This window comes from Podarcis pityusensis (assembly GCF_964106645.2).
Source record: "Podarcis pityusensis genome assembly, chromosome: 1".
Classification (NCBI taxonomy): Eukaryota; Metazoa; Chordata; class Lepidosauria; order Squamata; family Lacertidae; genus Podarcis; species Podarcis pityusensis.
In genome coordinates this window covers 9,267,834-9,285,913 of record NC_138028.1, presented here as the reverse complement: position 1 = coordinate 9,285,913, position 18,080 = coordinate 9,267,834, and the positions used below count along the sequence as shown (strand labels likewise).

General features: G+C 46.1%; 1 protein-coding gene across 4 annotated transcripts in view; it reads right to left on the bottom strand.

Annotated features, from left to right (window-relative positions):
• Positions 1-18,080, bottom strand: part of PRKCH (protein kinase C eta) — a 113,383-nt gene that overhangs the window by 6,678 nt on the left and 88,625 nt on the right. For all 4 annotated transcript variants that reach the window (XR_013978029.1, XR_013978030.1, XR_013978031.1 and 1 more), the window contains exons 11-12: positions 6,828-6,966; positions 4,327-4,515 (exon numbers count right to left, since the gene is read on the bottom strand). Coding sequence is in view for 1 of the 4 variants with exons in the window: in XM_080974713.1 (XP_080830839.1) it covers positions 4,327-4,515; positions 6,828-6,966 (328 nt within the window). In the remaining 3 variants the exon portion in view is untranslated. The remainder of the gene's footprint in view (positions 1-4,326; positions 4,516-6,827; positions 6,967-18,080) is intronic.

The following is an 18,080-nucleotide window of genomic DNA, read 5'->3' as shown; positions in this document are numbered from 1 at the left end:
GCTCACACCAGAAATTCCCATCTGCAGCCCAGAGCGTAAACTTTGCCCCTTGTGAGTCAGTGAGAACTCTTTTTGTCACTGTAAACCACAGACTGTTTTGATCTCCTTCCTGGTAGCTTTTCCTGTTGAGAAATACCTAATCACACTCCCCTTAGTGAAATCTGCTCTGCATGGAGAACTCTGTTCTGCCAATCCCTTACTAGTTTTGAAAGGTTGCTGTTTTACCACTCGACTTAAGTAAAGGTAAAGGGACCCCGCCACCGCCCATCTGGCTGCATTACAATTGGCTTTCATACATGCAGCTTTTTAAGCACAGCTTTGCATTTTTTAAAAACTATAGTGATGCTTCATGGGAACCAATTCCGAAGTTTAATCAGTTAATTGATTAATCAGGAAAGATCCTTTGGATTTGCCTGAAAGTATCCTCCAGTGCCTCTGTTTTAAAAAATAAAGACATTTAAAATTTGGACATATGCTGCTTCAGATTCTTTTAAAAAGAAAAAATATATTAAAGCTTTTCTTTGTTTACAAGAGTACTGTACAGTCATACCTTGGGTTGAATGTGCTTCAGGTTGAGCGCTTTCGGGTTGCGCTCCGCAGCAACCCAGAAGTAACGGGGCGCATTACTTCTGGGTTTCGCTGCTCGTACATGCGCAGATGCTCAAAATGACGTCACATGCATGCGCGGAAGCGGCAAAACGCGACCTGCGCACGCACAGACGTGCCATCGCATCTTACGTTCCGTCTGGAACGGATCCTATTCGCATCCCGAGGTACCACCATACATGCATTGCCTCTTTTTCAGGTTGTAGAGTCCTTTCTACAGATCAGTTACATTTTATATGAAACATTAGTGTTGTGAACAGAATATCGTTGGGGAAGAAGGAGGAAAAAGGGGAGAGAAGGGGTAGAAGAAGAAGAGTTTGGATTTGATATCCCGCCTTTCACTCCCCTTCAGGAGTCTCAAAGCGGCTAACATTCTCCTTTCCCTTCCTCCCCCACAACAAACACTCTGTGAGGTGAGTGGGGCTGAGAGACTTCAAAGAAGTGTGACTGACCCAAGGTCACCCAGCAGCTGCATGTGGAGGAGCAGGGAAGCGAACCCGGTTCACCAGATTACGAGACTACCGCTCTTAACCACTACACCACTCTGGCTCTCATGGTAGGGGGTGGAGTGGTAAAGCTTACATTCTTTACTTAGTGTGTGTGTTGGGAGGGTTGGGACACGGGTGGCGCTGTGGGTAAAACCTCAGCGCCTAGGATTTGCCGATCGCATGGTCGGCAGTTCGAATCCCCGCGGCGGGGTGCGCTCCCGTCGTTCGGTCCCAGCGCCTGCCAACCTAGCAGTTCGAAAGCACCCCCGGGTGCAAGTAGATAAATAGGGACCGCTTACCAGCGGGAAGGTAAACAGCGTTCCGTGTGCTGCGCTGGTACTGGCTCGCCAGAGCAGCTTCGTCACGCTGGCCACGTGACCCGGAAGTGTCTGCGGACAGCGCTGGCTCCCGGCCTATAGAGTGAGATGAACGCACAACCCTAGAGTCTGTCAAGACTGGCCTGTACGGGCAGGGGTACCTTTACCTTTTACCTGGGAGGGTTATGTCAGGTGGGTTCTCTTTCTATTTGCTTGTATATCTCATTTCCTTGGTAATGAGAGAGGTTGGGGAGCCCGGATCATGGTTGGTTGTCTTTAGTAAGATTTATTTGTGTGTGATGGGAGGAAGAGTATTGTTGGGTTAAGTTAGCCTAGAGCTGCCATATGCCCAGATTTTAGAGGACATGTACTGGAATTTGCCTCCAAACATGGTGTCCTGGATTATGTTTCGGAAATCGGGCAAATGTTCCAGAAAATTGGCAGTGGGGGTTAAATTGTGCCAAAAATGCCTTAAAAAGCTCCAAAACAATTTTGGGGCCTTCATTAAAAAAAGCTTAAGAACTTTCAGGGTGTCCTGGTTTTTACATTTTGAAATATGGCAACCCCAAGTTAGCCATATTGATTTGTAGGCTATCGGTGTTCAGATTCTTTTATAAGAACATAAGAAGAAACCTGTTGGCTCAGGCCTATCACCATTCTAGTCCAGCATCCTGTTTTTACAGTGGCCAGTGATTATTTTATTGTTTGGAAATGTTATTTGCCTTGGAAAGCCGACAATAAATTGTTCGTCAGAAACAAATAACTGAAGCTGGAGCGAGGGAGGGAGGGAACCTTGCTCAGTTTTACCTCTTGTGCATTATAGGTCACTGCCGCTTTCTTGCTAAAGAATGTTCTCAGGAACATTCCAGGAAGAGAAGTGACCTTGTAAGACACAAAGAGGAATCTGGAGAAAGTCAGATGGTTCCTAAGAGGAAACAGCTCTGCTGCCCAAGGGAAGGAGGTTGCCTTCCAAGGAACAGCAAACTTGGAACTGCAGACTTGTCTTTTGGAATATCTCAGTCGGTGGAGCATAAGACTCTTAATCTCAGGGTTGCGAGTCCCATGTTGGGCAAAAGATTCCTGCATTCCTGGGGGTTGGACTAGGTTATGGTTACCAGACGTCCCTGTTTCCCGGGGACAGTCCCTGGATTTACAAATCTGTCCCTGGACAAAATCCGTCCCCGTAATGTCCCCAGATTTCATTTAATGCCCCTGGATTTATATTTTAAGTATTGTAGATTTATTAGTAGGGAATGAATGTTGCGTGATTGGTTCAACGGCACAAGACGCATCATATGGGGACTTCCAGCGAGGCAAAATGGCGGGCGCCACAGCAGCGAGCAGCTCCTGAAGCCAGCCAGAGCGAACTGCGCTACCAGGCTGGCTCCGGGCTGCTGAGACTCCCACTGCCGCTGCCAAGGGGGAACCGGGGACACCGTTACATCAACTGGGGGAACTGCTGACCCCCCATGACCCAAATTGAGCCGGGAGTGAGAGCGCCCGGCCACCTGGCCAACTGGCCAGCAGCGCTCCGGGGCCAGTAAAAACCCTGGAGCCAACGCAGGGAGAAGGAGGAGAGGAGAAGGAAGAGAGAGAAAGAGGAAGGAGAAAAAAAAGGCGAGCTCCAACCTTGCCACGCTGTTGCCATCACCACTGCTGAGGAAGAGAGGTAGGAGAGCACCGGGAGGGCAAGGACATGTGGCCGAGCCCAGGCCCGACCTGAGCCTACTCCATGGCAGGGTAGCATTCCAAGAGAGCAGGCCAGGGCCCAGAGGAGGGCCGTGTGACAGAGGAGACCACAGAAGAGAAGATATTACTTCTTAATTTTTTTTTAAAAAAAAAAATTCCAATTTTTTTCTCTTTTAAAAAAAATTAATAAATGTCCCCGGATTCTTTGAAAAAAAATATCTGTTAACCTTAGACTAGGTGATCCTCTTGGTCCCTTCCAATTCTATGCTTTTGCTCCTGCCTCCCTGGCCCCACTCCCCTTTTGGGTAGCTATGAGAGACAATACTTGTGAACTCAACATTTCATGAAAACAGTTATTGCCCAGTAGTGGGTTGTTCCCACTGGGACTGATAGGGCAAAAGGCAGGGAAGATTTGCATTAGGTGGAGACACAGGTAGTGACAGGCAGAGAGCCACATCCTGACCAGTTGTAAACAAGGAAGGTGGGGTTGGCTGGGGACAGACTGAGACTGGTGGAACCATGGCCCATTCCCCCAGATGAACTACCAAAGGAGCAAAACAATGCAATTTTAAAGAATCAAAACAATGACAACACCTGAGAACATTATAAAACAGCCATATATCACCACAGCTGATATTTCCAAGGTTGCCAGGAACAGTATCTTTAACAGAATCACAGAATCATAGAAAATTGTAGGGATGGAAGGGACCCTGAGAGTCATCTGGTCCAACCCCCTGCAAGACAGGAATCTCAGCTAAAGCATCTCTGGCAGATGCCCATCCAACCTCTGCTTAAAAACCTCCAAGGAAGAAGAGCCCACCACCTTCTGAGGGAGTCTGTTCTGCTGCTGAACAGCTCTTACCATTGGAAAGTTCTCCCTAATGTTTAGTTGGAATCTGATTTCCTGTCATTTGAACCCATTGGTTCGGATCCTACCCTCTGGAGCAGCAGAAAACCAGCTTGCTCCATCTTCCATGTGACAGCCTTTAAGATATTTGAAGACGGCTGTTCCATCACCTCTCAGTCTTCTCTTCAAGCGAAACCTCCCCAGCTCCCTCAACCGTTCCTCATCAGGCTTGGTTTCCAGCCCCTTTATCGTCTTGGCTGCCCTCCTCTGCAAATGCCTGGGTGAACGGGGATATTTTAAAATTCCTACCGACTCTTACTGTTTAGCAAAAGATGTAAGTCAGAGGGAAGTTGTGCAAACAAGACAAGTGTATACATACGGCCTTCAGAATTGAAACAGCATCTTCTGGGAGCCAAGATGGGTAGGAGATTTCATCCTTAAGGATGGCCTCAAAGAGGTCATCTTCGTTTTCAGCTTCGAAGGGAGCGTGGCCACAGAGCATCTCGTAGAGCAGCACTCCCATTGCCCACCAGTCGACGTCGGGACCATAGAGCATCTCTTGTAAAATCTGCCGTGAGATGAGCAAGAGTCAAAATCAACAAGGCTACCCAGTCATTCTTATTCCCTGCCTGTTGAGGACTGCAACGCCGAGTGATGGAATGCATATGTGAAAGATGATCACAGATCAAAGCCCAGTGAGATTTCGTAATTGTTTCCAGAAGAGCAGCCGTGTTAGGCTCTTGCATCAAATAATAATAATAATAATAATAATAATAATAATAATAATAATAATTTATTTATACCCCGCCCATCTGGTTGAGTTTCCCCAACCACTCTGGGTGGCTCCCAATCGAGTGTTAAAAACATTACAGCATTATATTAAAAACTTCCCTAAACAGGGCTGCCTTCAGATGTCTTTTAAAAATAAGACAGCTGCTTATTTCCTTGACATCTGATGGGAGGGCGTTCCACAGGGCGGGCGCCACTACCAAGAAGGCCCTCTGTCTGGTTCCCTGTAACCTCACTTCTCGCAGTGAGGGAACTGCCAGAAGGCCCTCAGAGTTGGATCTCAGTGTCCTAGCTGAACGATGGGGGTGGAGACGCTCCTTCAGGTATACAGGCCAGCTAATTAACACATGTCACATGATCAAAATCCTTTGCAGTGTGATGGAAATTCAAGTACAGCATTCTCCAACCCACACAAATGTCAAGCAATCAAGTCCTAGTTCACATTTGCCTGGTCACCATGGGATGATTGCAGCATCAAGCAACGACTTATGACAAGAAGTGATGGAAGTAAACTAGGCTCCCTGAAGGACTTGCCTAGTTTGGTTCCCCCAACGTGCCATAGAGTAATTTTGATTGACTGAAGTATGGTTCCTTGAATTTAAGGAAAACGTCTGGTATGGTATTGTTGGGAGTTAGTCAATAGACACATGTAAGAATTCTAAACACATTCAAGGAATGCTAGCTGAAAAGCTGAAAGCTGTAAAATTTGGTTGTTGGACATAAGTCAGTTTTGTATACTGTGAAACAACAACAACAAAAAATTCCTTCCAGTAGCTCCTTAGAGACCAACTAAGTTTGTTATTTGTATGAGCTTTGTTGTGCATGCACACTTCTTCAGAGTGTGGGTTCTTCACAGTGAAGTTACCTGTTCAGAAATAAAGCTGTTCAGAAACTACTTGGACCTGTGAGTGAGCCATTGCAGGGCTAATCTCACAGAAAGAACTTTCCTATCACGCCTCACAATTGGCTGCGAATCACCAAGTGCTCAGAAACCAAGAGGAGCCCTACAGATGCATGTGTGTACTATGAAAGAGCAAGTTTAACATGTGAACTGGCCCATGGATGGGACATAAAGAAAACCCTGAAATGTTCAATGAGAATACCCTAGAGTTGATCCAGAGGTACCTGCGCAAAATGGGACACAGGATGCATTTGATACAAATTCACACAGATACAGTCGTACCCTGGTTCTCAAACAGAATCCGTTCCAGGAGTCCGTTCGACTCCCAAAACCATTCAAAAACCAAGGCGCAGCTTCTGATTGGCTGCAGGAGCATCTTGCAGCCAATCGGAAGCCGTGCCAGACGTTTGGCTTCTGAAAATTGTTCGAAAACCAGAACACTCACTTCTGGGTTTCCATCGTTCAGGAGCTGATTTGTTCGGGAGCCAAGGCATTTGAGATCCAAGGTACAACTGTACTGATGGGGAACATACAGTGGTACCTCAGGTTAAGTACTTAATTCATTCCAGAGGTCCGTACTTAACCTGAAACTGTTCTTAACCTGAAGACCACTTTAGCTAATGGGGCCTCCTGCTGCTGCTACGCCACCGGAGCACGATTTCTGTTCTCTTCCTGAAGCAAAGTTCTTAACCTGAAGCACTATTTCTGGGTTAGCGGAGTCTGAAGCGTATTCCTGGGTTAGCAGAGTCTGAAGCGTATGTAACCTGAAGCGTATGTAACTGAGGTACCACTGTATTGGCCCTCGCTAAGGCACAACCTTTGTGCAGGGTTTTTTCCCCACATCAGCTCATGCACTCCCATTTGCAGATGTTCATTATTCTTGCACACTGCTTTATCTGCACGCAGTAGGCTTCTGGGTGCATGCACAGAACCGTTGTCCTGTTGGCAGAACAACATCCATGCTGCCTGCAGAAGAGTCTCATGGCTTTGAGGCAACTACATATGCAAACCCTGTGCAAGCATATATCCAAACGCCTCGCAAATACTGTGCAAATATTTCTAATTTGGAATCATTTATTCTGCCACATAACCTGGCCTAGCTCGGTTTCTGCACTGCCGAGCCGAGCCTGGTGGGGAAGTGCAGGGTTTGAGAAAGCAAAGCTCTTGCCCTGGCAACATCTTTCCTGTACCTCTGGGGCGATGTAGTCAGGTGTTCCACAGAAGGTTGCTGTGGTGACCCCATCACGGATTCCTTCTTTACACATCCCAAAGTCAGCCAGCTTGCAATGGCCCTCGTGATCAAGAAGCACGTTATCCAGCTTCAGATCCCTGCAACAGTGGAGACACACGTCAGTTTGCAGGTGGTAAATTGAGACAAAAAGGAAGTGTGACAACAAGTTGAAGATCAACACCAACAAAAAAAGGTTATTTATGTATGCCGCTACTTCAGCCCATGTTTTGTTAGCCCCAAAATGGAAAACGAGCGAGGTCCCAACCAAAGAAGAATGGCAACTTAAGCTGACGAAATATGCGCAGCTTGCAGATTTAACATACAGAATAAGAGAACAAGAAGATCATACGTTTAGAGAAGACTGGGAAACGTTTATTGAATACATGGGGGAAATTGTGTACACTTGAAAACGCGGGCAGCATTAAGATAAATTCAACAGGGCAAATAAGTTTTGATGGATGTAATAATGGAATACTGCATGGTTTAGTTTTTGTAAAATATGCAGGCATTTTTATCATATGTAAAATGAACCATGGAAAGAGAAGGAGGGAAATCATTGATATTTTAAGGATGTTTAAATGAGTATTTTAAATTGTAAAACCAAAAATTTAATTACACACACACACACACACACACCCCCCCAGCATAGATGCTACCACAAATTCTGCTTTCAGTGGTTCCCCCTGCCTCCCCAAGTGATGCTTGAATCATCAGTGGTTCCCAAATCTTTTCAGATCTGCCCAGTGCCGCCTACCCCCCCCCTAAAAAGCACCATTCAAAATAGCAGTTTGCATGACCCACCAAGGAAGATAAAAAACACAATAAAATTCAAAACAGTGACCACTGATTACACATTTATTCAAAATTCAGTTAAAACTATTTACCGGTAGTTTAATTCAACAAAAATGATGGACTTGATCCAGCAATATTCACTTTTCAGAGTCATAGTTATTTACAGCTCCCCCTGGTGCCCCCTTGCCTGTTAATACCCTCCCCAGGTAATCCCCCCCCCACAGAGGGGGACACTGCCCACAATGGGAACCACTGATCCTGTCATGAGTCACATGAATATCATGCAGGTGGTACTCAATCTTACTCAGAGTAGACCCTCTGAAATCAACAGAGGTGAGTAAGTTAGGGCCATGCATTTCAGTAAGTAAACTTCAGTTGAATAGCACCTATTGTGTTCTTTGAGTCACTGTCATTTGGGAAGAACCATCGATCCCTATGATGTTGTTGTTTAGCCGTGTCCGACTCTTCGTGACCCCATGGACCAGAGCACGCCAGGCACTCCTGTCTTCCACTGCCTCCCGCAGTTTGGTCAAACTCATGCTGGTAGCTTCAAGAACACTGTCCAACCATCTCGTCCTCTGTCATCCCCTTCTTCTTGTGGCCTCAATCTTCCCCAACATCAGGTTCTTTTCCAGGGAGTCTTCTCTTCTCATGAGGTGGCCAAAGTATTGGAGCCTCAGCTTCAGGATCTGTCCTTCCAGTGAGCACTCAGGGCTGATTTCCTTAAGAATGGAGAGGTTTGATCTTCTTGCAGTCCATGGGACTCTCAAGAGTCTCCTCCAGCACCATAATTCAAAAGCATCAATTCTTCGGCAATCAGCCTTCTTTATGGTCCAGCTCTCACTTCCATACATCATTACTGAGAAAACCATAGCTTTAACTATATGGACCTTTGTCATCAAGGTGATGTCTCTGCTTTTTAAGATGCTGTCTAGGTTTGTCATCGCTTTTCTCCCAAGAAGCAGGCGTTCTTTTAATTTCGTGGCTGCTGTCACCATCTGCAGTGATCATGGAGCCCAAGAAAGTAAAACCTCTCACTGCCTCCATTTCTTCCCCTTCTATTTGCCAGGAGGTGATGGGCCCAGTGACCATCATCTTCGTTTTTTTGATGTTGAGCTTCAGATCATATTTTGCGCTCTCCCTTTTCAGCCTCATTAAAAGGTTCTTTAATTCCTCCTCACTTTCTGCCATCAAGGTTGTGTCATCTGCCAAAAGCAAATGTGATGGGAAGCACTTTATACGTTACATAAAAACGTCAGCAAAAACCCATCATCCATTAATGGCTCCTCTGTTGGGAATTGTAGCACTGTGGAGGTAAACTATAGCCGTGGTTGTTTAAGGTGGCCTCCTTGTGCTATGTGTGAATGCGACCTCCGCTGCAACCTCAGGAAGAGGAAAAGAGCAACGGGATCCGACTTCAGGCAGTGAGGTTGGAAAACGGGCCCAGGCAGGAGACAAATAACTACTAGCAGAAGATGTAAAAGGGGAGAAGAGCCAAGCAGAGCCAATAATTCAAAAGAGAAGGAACAAGGAACAAGGAAAAAGAGAAACAGATCTTAATGACAAGCAAAAGAAGACCAACATTAGCACCCCAGTCAATACATTACGTCTGGGGAGGGAAGGGGGAAAGAAATTTTCCCCAGTAAGTCATCCGGTTCAAGCCTTGCTCACAGATAAAGTTTCCAATAGCAAAACGTTTGGGGAGGCTTTTTTTCTAAAGCTGCACTGCAGTCATTTTTAGTTTGTTGTTCCTTTTTTAGCTTATTTGTTGTGACAGCGTGTTCCGAGAGGCAAATTTTAAAACTACGACTACAACCCTATAGAACTGGGAACAGGAAAATAGCTTCTCTGCACCTGAAATTTCAAGGGGTTAATCATCACCCATTCCTGACTGGAGTGATCTCGCTTGCTCCCTGCTCCACATAGTCATAGGGTGAGGAGAAGAATTCTTTACTTGAGGGCCACATTCTTGATCGGAAGGTTGGCAGTTCGAATCCACTCAATGGTAGTAAGCTCCCGTTGCTCTGTTCCAGCTTCTATTCTACCAACCTGCCATACGTCTGGAATTTGCATATGCCATACGTCTGGACATATACAGAATACCGCAGTCAGAAGCAGTGTCCCCCCCCCCCCCAAAAAAAAAAACTCGACAGCTTTTGTGTTCGGATTTTTACTTGTTGAAATATGGCAACCCTAGCAGTTCGAAAGCATAACCAAACTTGGCCCTCCAGCTGTTTTGGGACTACAATTCCCATCATCCCTGACCACTGGTTCTGTTAGCTAGGGATGATGGGAGTTGTAGGCCCAAAACAGCTGGAGGGCCAAGTTTGGCCATCACTGGATAACCAGTGCAAATAGATAAATAGGTACCACTGCGGCGGGAAGGTAAACGATATTTCCATGCGCTCTGGTTTCCATCACGGTCTTCTGTTGCACCAGAAGTGGTTTAGTCATGCTGGCCACATGAGCCGGAAAGCTGTCTGTGGACAAACGCCAGCTCCCTCGGCCTGAAAGCAAGATGAGCGCCGCAACCCCATAGTCACCTTTGACTGAACTTAACTGTCCAGGGGTCCTTTACCTTTTTACTGTATACTGTTTAAAGCAATATCATACCACTTTAAACAGTAAATGGCTTACCTTAAATTATCCTGGGAACTCTGGTTTGACCAAGGCAGAATAGAGTTGTACTATTATTTCCCATAATCTGGACACTATACTTTGGCTGATGCAGCCTAAAATAGCGTTAGCTTTTTTGCTGCTGCATCACACTGTGGACTCACGTTAAGCTTCCTCATGTTAAAGTTACTCATGTAACTTTAAACAAGCATGGTGTTATGTACTGAAGTTCTCACCCTAGGCCAGCAGGGGGATACTGTAGATAGTTATGCAAAAGAAGGATCGAAAAGTGACGTTCAGTGATTGGATAGTTTTGTATGCAAATGAAGGATCGAAAAGTGACGTTCAGTGATTGGATAGTTTTGGAAAATGGCAACAGTTACATTGTTCTGGAGCTCTATATAAGCAGGCTGACTGAGCTCCTCAGCTTAGTTCTGTTCCAGCTTACAAAATAAAGAGCTGCTTTGGAGAAATCACTGTGTCATCTGCTATGTCAACCCACAGCTTAACACTGGTGACGAGGATGGGATGAAGGCCTGCTGGATAGCGTGGATCTTGGATGTGGTCGGGTGAAGGCTGGAGGCGTCGATAAGATTCTGGGAAGTGTCGTTGGATGTTAAGAGACCCCAAGCCCCGCTCACAGAGCTATAACTTCCAGAGTGGTTTAACAATCAGTCCCTCTTCCCCAGGAGCTCCGTGAGGGAGAATACAGGGTCTCCTAACTATTATTCCTCCTCAACAAACTAAGCTCCCAAAATTTCCTTCCTCTTTTGATTGCTTTGTTTTCTCTCCCCTATCCCCTCCAGCTCTTTTGGGTACCTATCCACTTGGCTTTGTCATTCTCTTAACTTTCACCATCTCCTTCCTGACACATCAGCCTCTGGGAGACTTCAGGCTGGCTTAGGTGATGCACCTGAGACCTCTAGTCCAGCTTGGCATCACTCGCCTTCTCTTGGAAAGGGCAAAGCACAAGCAGCCTAAGGCCGGTCTGTGCTTCTTGCCTGTCGCCATGACAACGGAAACACTGGCTCCCATTCATCTTCAGCTACCTCCCCTGTGCTTCTGGAGGAACTAGAATTCGTTCCTTTTCCTGGACTGCTCTTTCTTATTTCTTTGCTGTATGAAATGGCCTCTGTGCTCTTGTTCTGCAGAGAGGCTCAGTGCTGGGCAGAAATATGTCCTCCTTTTCCAGGACACATCCTCTTTTCCAGGTCTGGGTGCAAATTTGGCACAAAATTTGGCAAAAACTGGATTTTTTAGCTTGGTTTTTTTGTTTGCAGTAACCCAAGAAACTTTTTCTACTGCATTAGACTTCGATCTAAGGCACCCGGCTAAACTTGTCTGCAGCAGAGAATCAGCATCTTAAACAAGCAGCATACTGTATAAATCCCTTCTCTTGAGCCTGAACTAAAAGGATGCTGGCTCCAAGATTTTGGAGAAGGAGTCTGGGATGGCAAGAGTTAACATCCTCCTACCCTTAAGGAGAGTCCATATGTACATGTAAAACGGTTTAATAAATTGTTCTGTGCACACTTACATTCACAAAAGATGTGAACATGAGCCCACGCTTTCATGTGGCAAGTGAGGGAGAAATTATTATTATTTTTATGCTGAAAGTTAAGGACATTCCTACTAGCAATATATCACAGCTTCTATAGCATGGGTAGGCAAACTAAGGCCCGGGGGGCCGGATCTGGCCCAATCGCCTTCTAAATCCAGCCCGCGGACGGTCCGGGAATCAGTGTGTTTTTATATGAGTAAAATGTGTGCTTTTATTTAAAATGCATCTCTGGGTTATTTGTGGGGCATAGGAATTTTTTCATTTTATTTTATTTTTCAAAATATAGTCCGGCCCCCCACAAGGTCTGAGGGACAGTGGACCAGTCCCCTACTGAAAAAGTTTGTTGACCCCTGTTCTATAGCCTACATATAGTAGGGGTATTTTAAATGATAGTTGTCATAACGATCTGTAGTTAAAAGCAGAGGAGGGCAAACGTGTCTTCTTCTTTTGCTCTTCAAAATATGGCAACCCTAGGATAGCATAAAGCTCCATGGATATAAAACTCCTATATTGCTTCAGCAGTGAGATGGAATCACCCTCAACCCTATTAAAAAAAAATGGGTTCAGTTTGCCTGCAAGTTCGCCATACCCCATATATGCCCACTTGATCTCTTTGATCACAGAACTGGCACTGTTAAAGGTGCCATGTAACACCCATTCAATTCAAGAAACCAATATTTTAGTTCCTCTGGAACTCCCTGCCTATTGAAGTCAAACAGGGGCCTTCACTGTACTCTTTTTGGCACTTGCTAAAAACATTTTTGTTTAGACAAGCCTATCAATCAATTTGCTTTTATATCAGGTGTTAGCCGCCCTGAGCCCAGTCTTGGCTGGGAAGGGCGGGGTATAAATAAAATTTATTATTATTATTATTATTATTATTATTATTATTATTATTACTATTACTATTATCCACGTGTAGAATGTGGGTGTATGTTTTGATCCTGTTGTTAGTTTATTGTTGATTTTATGTTTTGAATGATCAAAAGATTAACTGTTATGGTTTTTTTGCATATAATTCTATTGTTCTGTTCTCTTTGTAAACCGCTTTGAGGTTTGTTTGTTTGTTTGTTTTTACTAAACCAATCAGTGTATAGATTTTGCAAATAAATAAATACACATATATATTAAGTAGCAGCACAGCTGCCTCCTAATTGCGAGACCCACTCAAACTGGAAGGTCACACTGAGCACTCAGCTAGTAAAGGTAAAGGGACCCCTGACCATTAGGTCCAGTCGTGACTGACTCTGGGGTTGCGGCGCTCATCTCGCTTTACTGGCCGAGGGAGCCGGCGTACAGCTTCCGGGTCATGTGGCCAGCATGAGTAAGCCGCTTCTGGCGAACTAGAGCAGCGCACAGAAACGCTGTTTACCTCCCCGCCAGAGCAGTACCTATTTATCTACTTGCACTTTGACATGCTTTCAAACTGCTAGGTGGGCAGGAGCAGGGACCGAGCAACAGGAGCTCACCCCATTGTGGGGATTCAAACCACCGACCTTCTGATCGGCAAACCCTGGGCTCTGTGGTTTAGGCTACAGTGCCACCCGCTGTGCATTATACGAATGTGACACAAGATGGCGATGGTGAGCTAATGACAGATTCAATATATTTTTTTAAAACTTTTTGTTAATAATAAAAAAAGCATTTTCACAGCATTTTTTATATATGTGTAGATTCCACCTGAGTCTGAGCCACAGCCCTTCCCCCTTCCCTAATGTTTGAATGCCCCTTCTTATGTTCTAATGGTCAGTATGCTGTCCAGGGTCCTGGGTTCCAGCGGGTAGTGGGCTGGAGCCATCTGCTCTGCAAGGCTTAATTTCTCTCTGCAGTTTGGAGCATGCATGCTTTGGGCATTCTTTAGCAGTGATGGTAGGAAGGAGGGACTATGGGAAGAAGGGAGAGATTGGTGTCACATGTTCCTTTGCAAACCACAGACCCTGAAGCTGTGAATCCAGGGAGCCACATTAAGCAGGACCGCCCCTGCTGGCTTTTGTGTTCTATTCTCATCAGTTGGAAGAACCTCGCTCGCTGGATAATTGGGTTGCTAACTTTGGAGAAGGCAAACGTGGTAAGTTCCACACCGCAGGAGGAAATTGCTAAGCTGTCATGAGAAGACTGCCCAGCCCGAGTCCTCTGACGGAGGAGAAGAAAGGAATATCTGTTTAGCATTAGCAAGTGGAATATTAGCGTTGCAACTGCCCAAACCTTTTCCATTTAACAGAGCTCCATAGAAAAGGCAGCTGCCGGGGAGGGAATGCAATGAACATTCCTACACGCTGAAGCAATTGCAAGGGTTCTTGCCCTTCTTCCGACGCATTTATTACAAACTGCTCAAACTACAGCATCCAGAACGAAACACGGGAGCATGAAACTGCAGCAGAATCCATTTGTTTCGTTGATGTGGTTAGATAGTTTGGGGGAGAATCGGCAAGTGTGCAAAACAAACGCAAGGACTACTGTCAAAAATATTGCAAAAAAAAAAAGTGATTACAGTGTACAACCTGTTCTAACAAGATGTTACATGGGAGGATGGATGGGGGGAACCTTATTTCTGCCAGGGGATGAGATCCCTTGAGGGTAGTCTGTCAGGGGATTCACATTCTGACAGAGGGGAGGGCCAGAACTGATCGTGGGTGGATCCAGAAGCATAAATGTTTAACAAATCTGGAATAAAGGCCCTCTGTGGCTGTCAACTTACAGATTTGAAAATAAGGGACCAGCAGCCTCGAAAATAAGGAATCAGCAGCCAAAATAAGGGATTTTTCGGGCACAGGTATCTTCAACTTCTGAGCCCCTCTGAGCCAAAGGCACAAAGCCCACCCAGCAGCCAAACGAAGCCTCAAACGGTGGTTCCCACAGCACAGAAACCCGGCAAAGGGGATGCAGCAAGGAAAACCACCGTCACCTCTCTTCTGGGAAGTGCTGAGCAAAGGCAAGTCCCCAGGCAACGCGGCCAATTTGATCGGCACAAGGCATGCAAGCTCCACCCCCAGTTGTTCTTAGACTCCTTATTGGGTGAGCAACGCAGCCAAGCAACACAGTTGGAGCCTCCCTCCTCCCTGGCTGGCAGGGAGGGAGGGAGAGGAGCTGCTTCCTTTGAAACCCGGGAAATTTAAGGGACATCATCAATAAGGGACAGCAGCGGGACATGGCGCTGGGATAAGGGAGTTTCCCACCAAATAAGGGATGGTTGAAAGCTATGGCCATTACAGCTACTGTTCTAGAAAGCAAAGGAAAGTCACAAACGTTTGCATGGGTATGACAGAAGCTTGCCAGTTTGTTCTCAGACAGCTGGCAGCGGAACAACTTGTTTTTAGTTCAGCCATACAACCTGGAAAACGTAATCAAACCCAGACCCATCAAGCTATTTTTATCAGACAACATATCGTCTCTTCCAAGTATTCTGAAACTACACCAAAAGATTGGGGCTGGGGGGGGCGGGGAGAGAGAAAACACTTCAAAGTTTAGGGAAAATAAGGAGGAAATAGGAAGACAAGTCCATCTTTAGTGTTTCTCGAACTGAGGTCTCCAGCTTTGTTGGACTACAACTCCCATCATCCCTGACCACTGGTCCTGCTAGTTAGGGATGGTGCCTACCTGTGATGAAATAAATGCGGCCATTAAGCCCTCTGTCCAATGGCTTGTGGGAGCAGTAAAATTAGCTTTGAACAATCTCTGGCGATATGCTTCTCAGAGTCCCACTCAAAGGACTCTTAAAAAAACACCCACCTAAAACCCCAACTAAAGAATCATGGCAAGAAAAATTGATGGACTATGCAGAACTGGCAAAATTGACGTATAAGCTATGGGACAAGGATAACTATGACTTTAAAGACGAATGGGAACCCTTTACAAAGTATTTGAAGACGCAACAAAGCGAACTGGACTCCTTGGCTGGCTTTGAATAAACATTCACAAACCTTTTATTGATAATAATTAGCTAAATAGTATGAGGATCTATGCAACTTTGTAACATGCAGAAATCAGAGAAATCAAAGAATGGAACTGAGGGAAGTCGGGGGTGGGGGTGGGTCGGTTTTGTGTGGGTGGGTGGGGGGAGGGAGGAAAAATGGGGGGGAATAAGGATGATACGTTTCTGGATAATATGTTTTGTTTTAATTTTGAATAACAAACAAACAAACAAACAAACAACACCCACCTCTCCACTTATGAATATACAAAGCTGCATCACATCTACACAAACCATTTGTCGGTCTAGCCCAGTCTCCTCAAAAGCACGCTTGTCTGCCAGCGACAGATCTTCGCAGTGAGGCCATTTTGAATTCTGATGCCTTGAACCAGGGGTAGGCAACCTAAGGCCCATGAGCCCCAAGCAGCCCACAGGGGTTGTTTAACTGGTCCATGAGCCACCCCCAAAGCAAGCCACCCACCCAGTGAGTCCCCACGCACTGTGCTAAACTGGTGCAGCGCGGCGCGGGGACTCGCTTCCACGGTGCCAGAAATCATGTCTGCACATGCTCAGACACCGGAAATCGTGCCTGCACAGACGCCAGAAATTGCGGCTGCGCGCGTGTGATCCGGCCCACAGAGGGCTATCCGCTGGAGTGAACCGGCCCAGGCAAAGTAAACCTTGCTGACCCCTGCCTTGAACCATCCCATGGCTTCTTAAACAACCCAGGGGCAACTCACATCCCGCATTCTGCTAAAGGTTGCTGTTTAAATATACGTAAAATCATTGCTCTTTCATACAGACTGAGACACGCAGTCATTTCTCAGAAATGCCAGGGGGTGGGGGATGCGATTTCACTGAATGTATGACAGACACAAACCGGGACGGGGAAAATCCTTCCTGGAAGTCTGTGGCAGGCGGACTGGGCAAACCTCCTTCTGAACAAATAACCAGCAACCTAGAAATGTAGCAGATTCTTTCATCTCACTGGACGGAGCTGCTGGAATTTTTTCCAGCCTATCTGACGACGGAGCCAGTTTGCTCTTAACAGTGCTCCTATTTTATGCATGCCAAGCCGGGGGGGGGGAATGGGGGGGGGCAAGCAAATCTGCAACCTGGAGCCCTCCATGGAAAGGACATTGATGACAGGACGAACAAAGCAGATCTGGTGTATCCCAGATAAAGGCTTTTGGGCACGTTTCCTGAGCTAAAATTCCACGCGGCAGCTCTTCATTCACATACAACTCGAAAAGGCATGCAAATGGCTCATAGAATCGTAGAATTCTAGAGTTGGAAGGGACCATGAGGATCATCTAGCTCAGGCATCCCCAACCTGCGGCCCTCCAGATGTTTTGGCCTACAACTCCCATGATCCCTAGCTAACAGGACCAGTGGTCAGGGATGATGGGAATTGTAGTCCCAAACATCTGGAGGGCCGAAGGCTGGGGATGCCTGATCTAGCTCAACCCCCCTGCAGTGCAGGAATCTGTTGCCCAGCGTGGGACTTGAACCCACAACCACTGAGATTAAGAATCTCATGACTCCAGGAACATGGGCAGGAATCCTCCTAGTCAGGGATGGAATAATCCCATGTATGTTTCCCGGTGTGGCAGGGGGACAAGAATGACATGGGCCTCCATATCCCTTCTTCACTGACTATTGGCCATGCTTCCTGCCTGGGATGACAGGAGCTGGGAATCCAAGAACAATGGTCACCCCTGCCAACGACACTCTGAGTAAGAGGGCAGCTCATCACTTTAGCTATGTTCCCTGCATTGCAGGGGGTTGGACTAGATGATCCCTGGGGTACCTTCCAGCTCTAATAATTAATAATAATAATAATAATAATAATAATAATAATTTATTATTTGTACCCCGCCAATCTGGCTGGGCTTCCCCAGCCACTCTGGGCGGCTTCCAATGAAGATTAAAAATACATTAAAATGTCACACATTAAAAACTTCCCTGAACAGGGCTGCTTTCAGATGTCTACATTTTTATGCCTCTTTAATTTCAGTTCACAAGCGCTGACTCAATGGAGTCAGGAATTTACACCCCAATGGAAACAAACCATCACCTCTGTCTCATGCAGAATTAGGGTTTGCTGAACTCTGCATTGGACTAAAACAGCCATCTCACCCCTGCATTTTCTCTCTCTTTTTTTGGTCAGATTAAAATATATATGGGAATGGGTCATAGCTCAGTGGAGGCGCATCTGCCTTGCATTAAGTAACAACAACAGCAACAGCAACAACAACAGCAACAACATTTATATATCGTCCCCCTGACTGGGTTGCCAGAGCCACTCTGGGCAGCTCCCATCACAGCCCTCC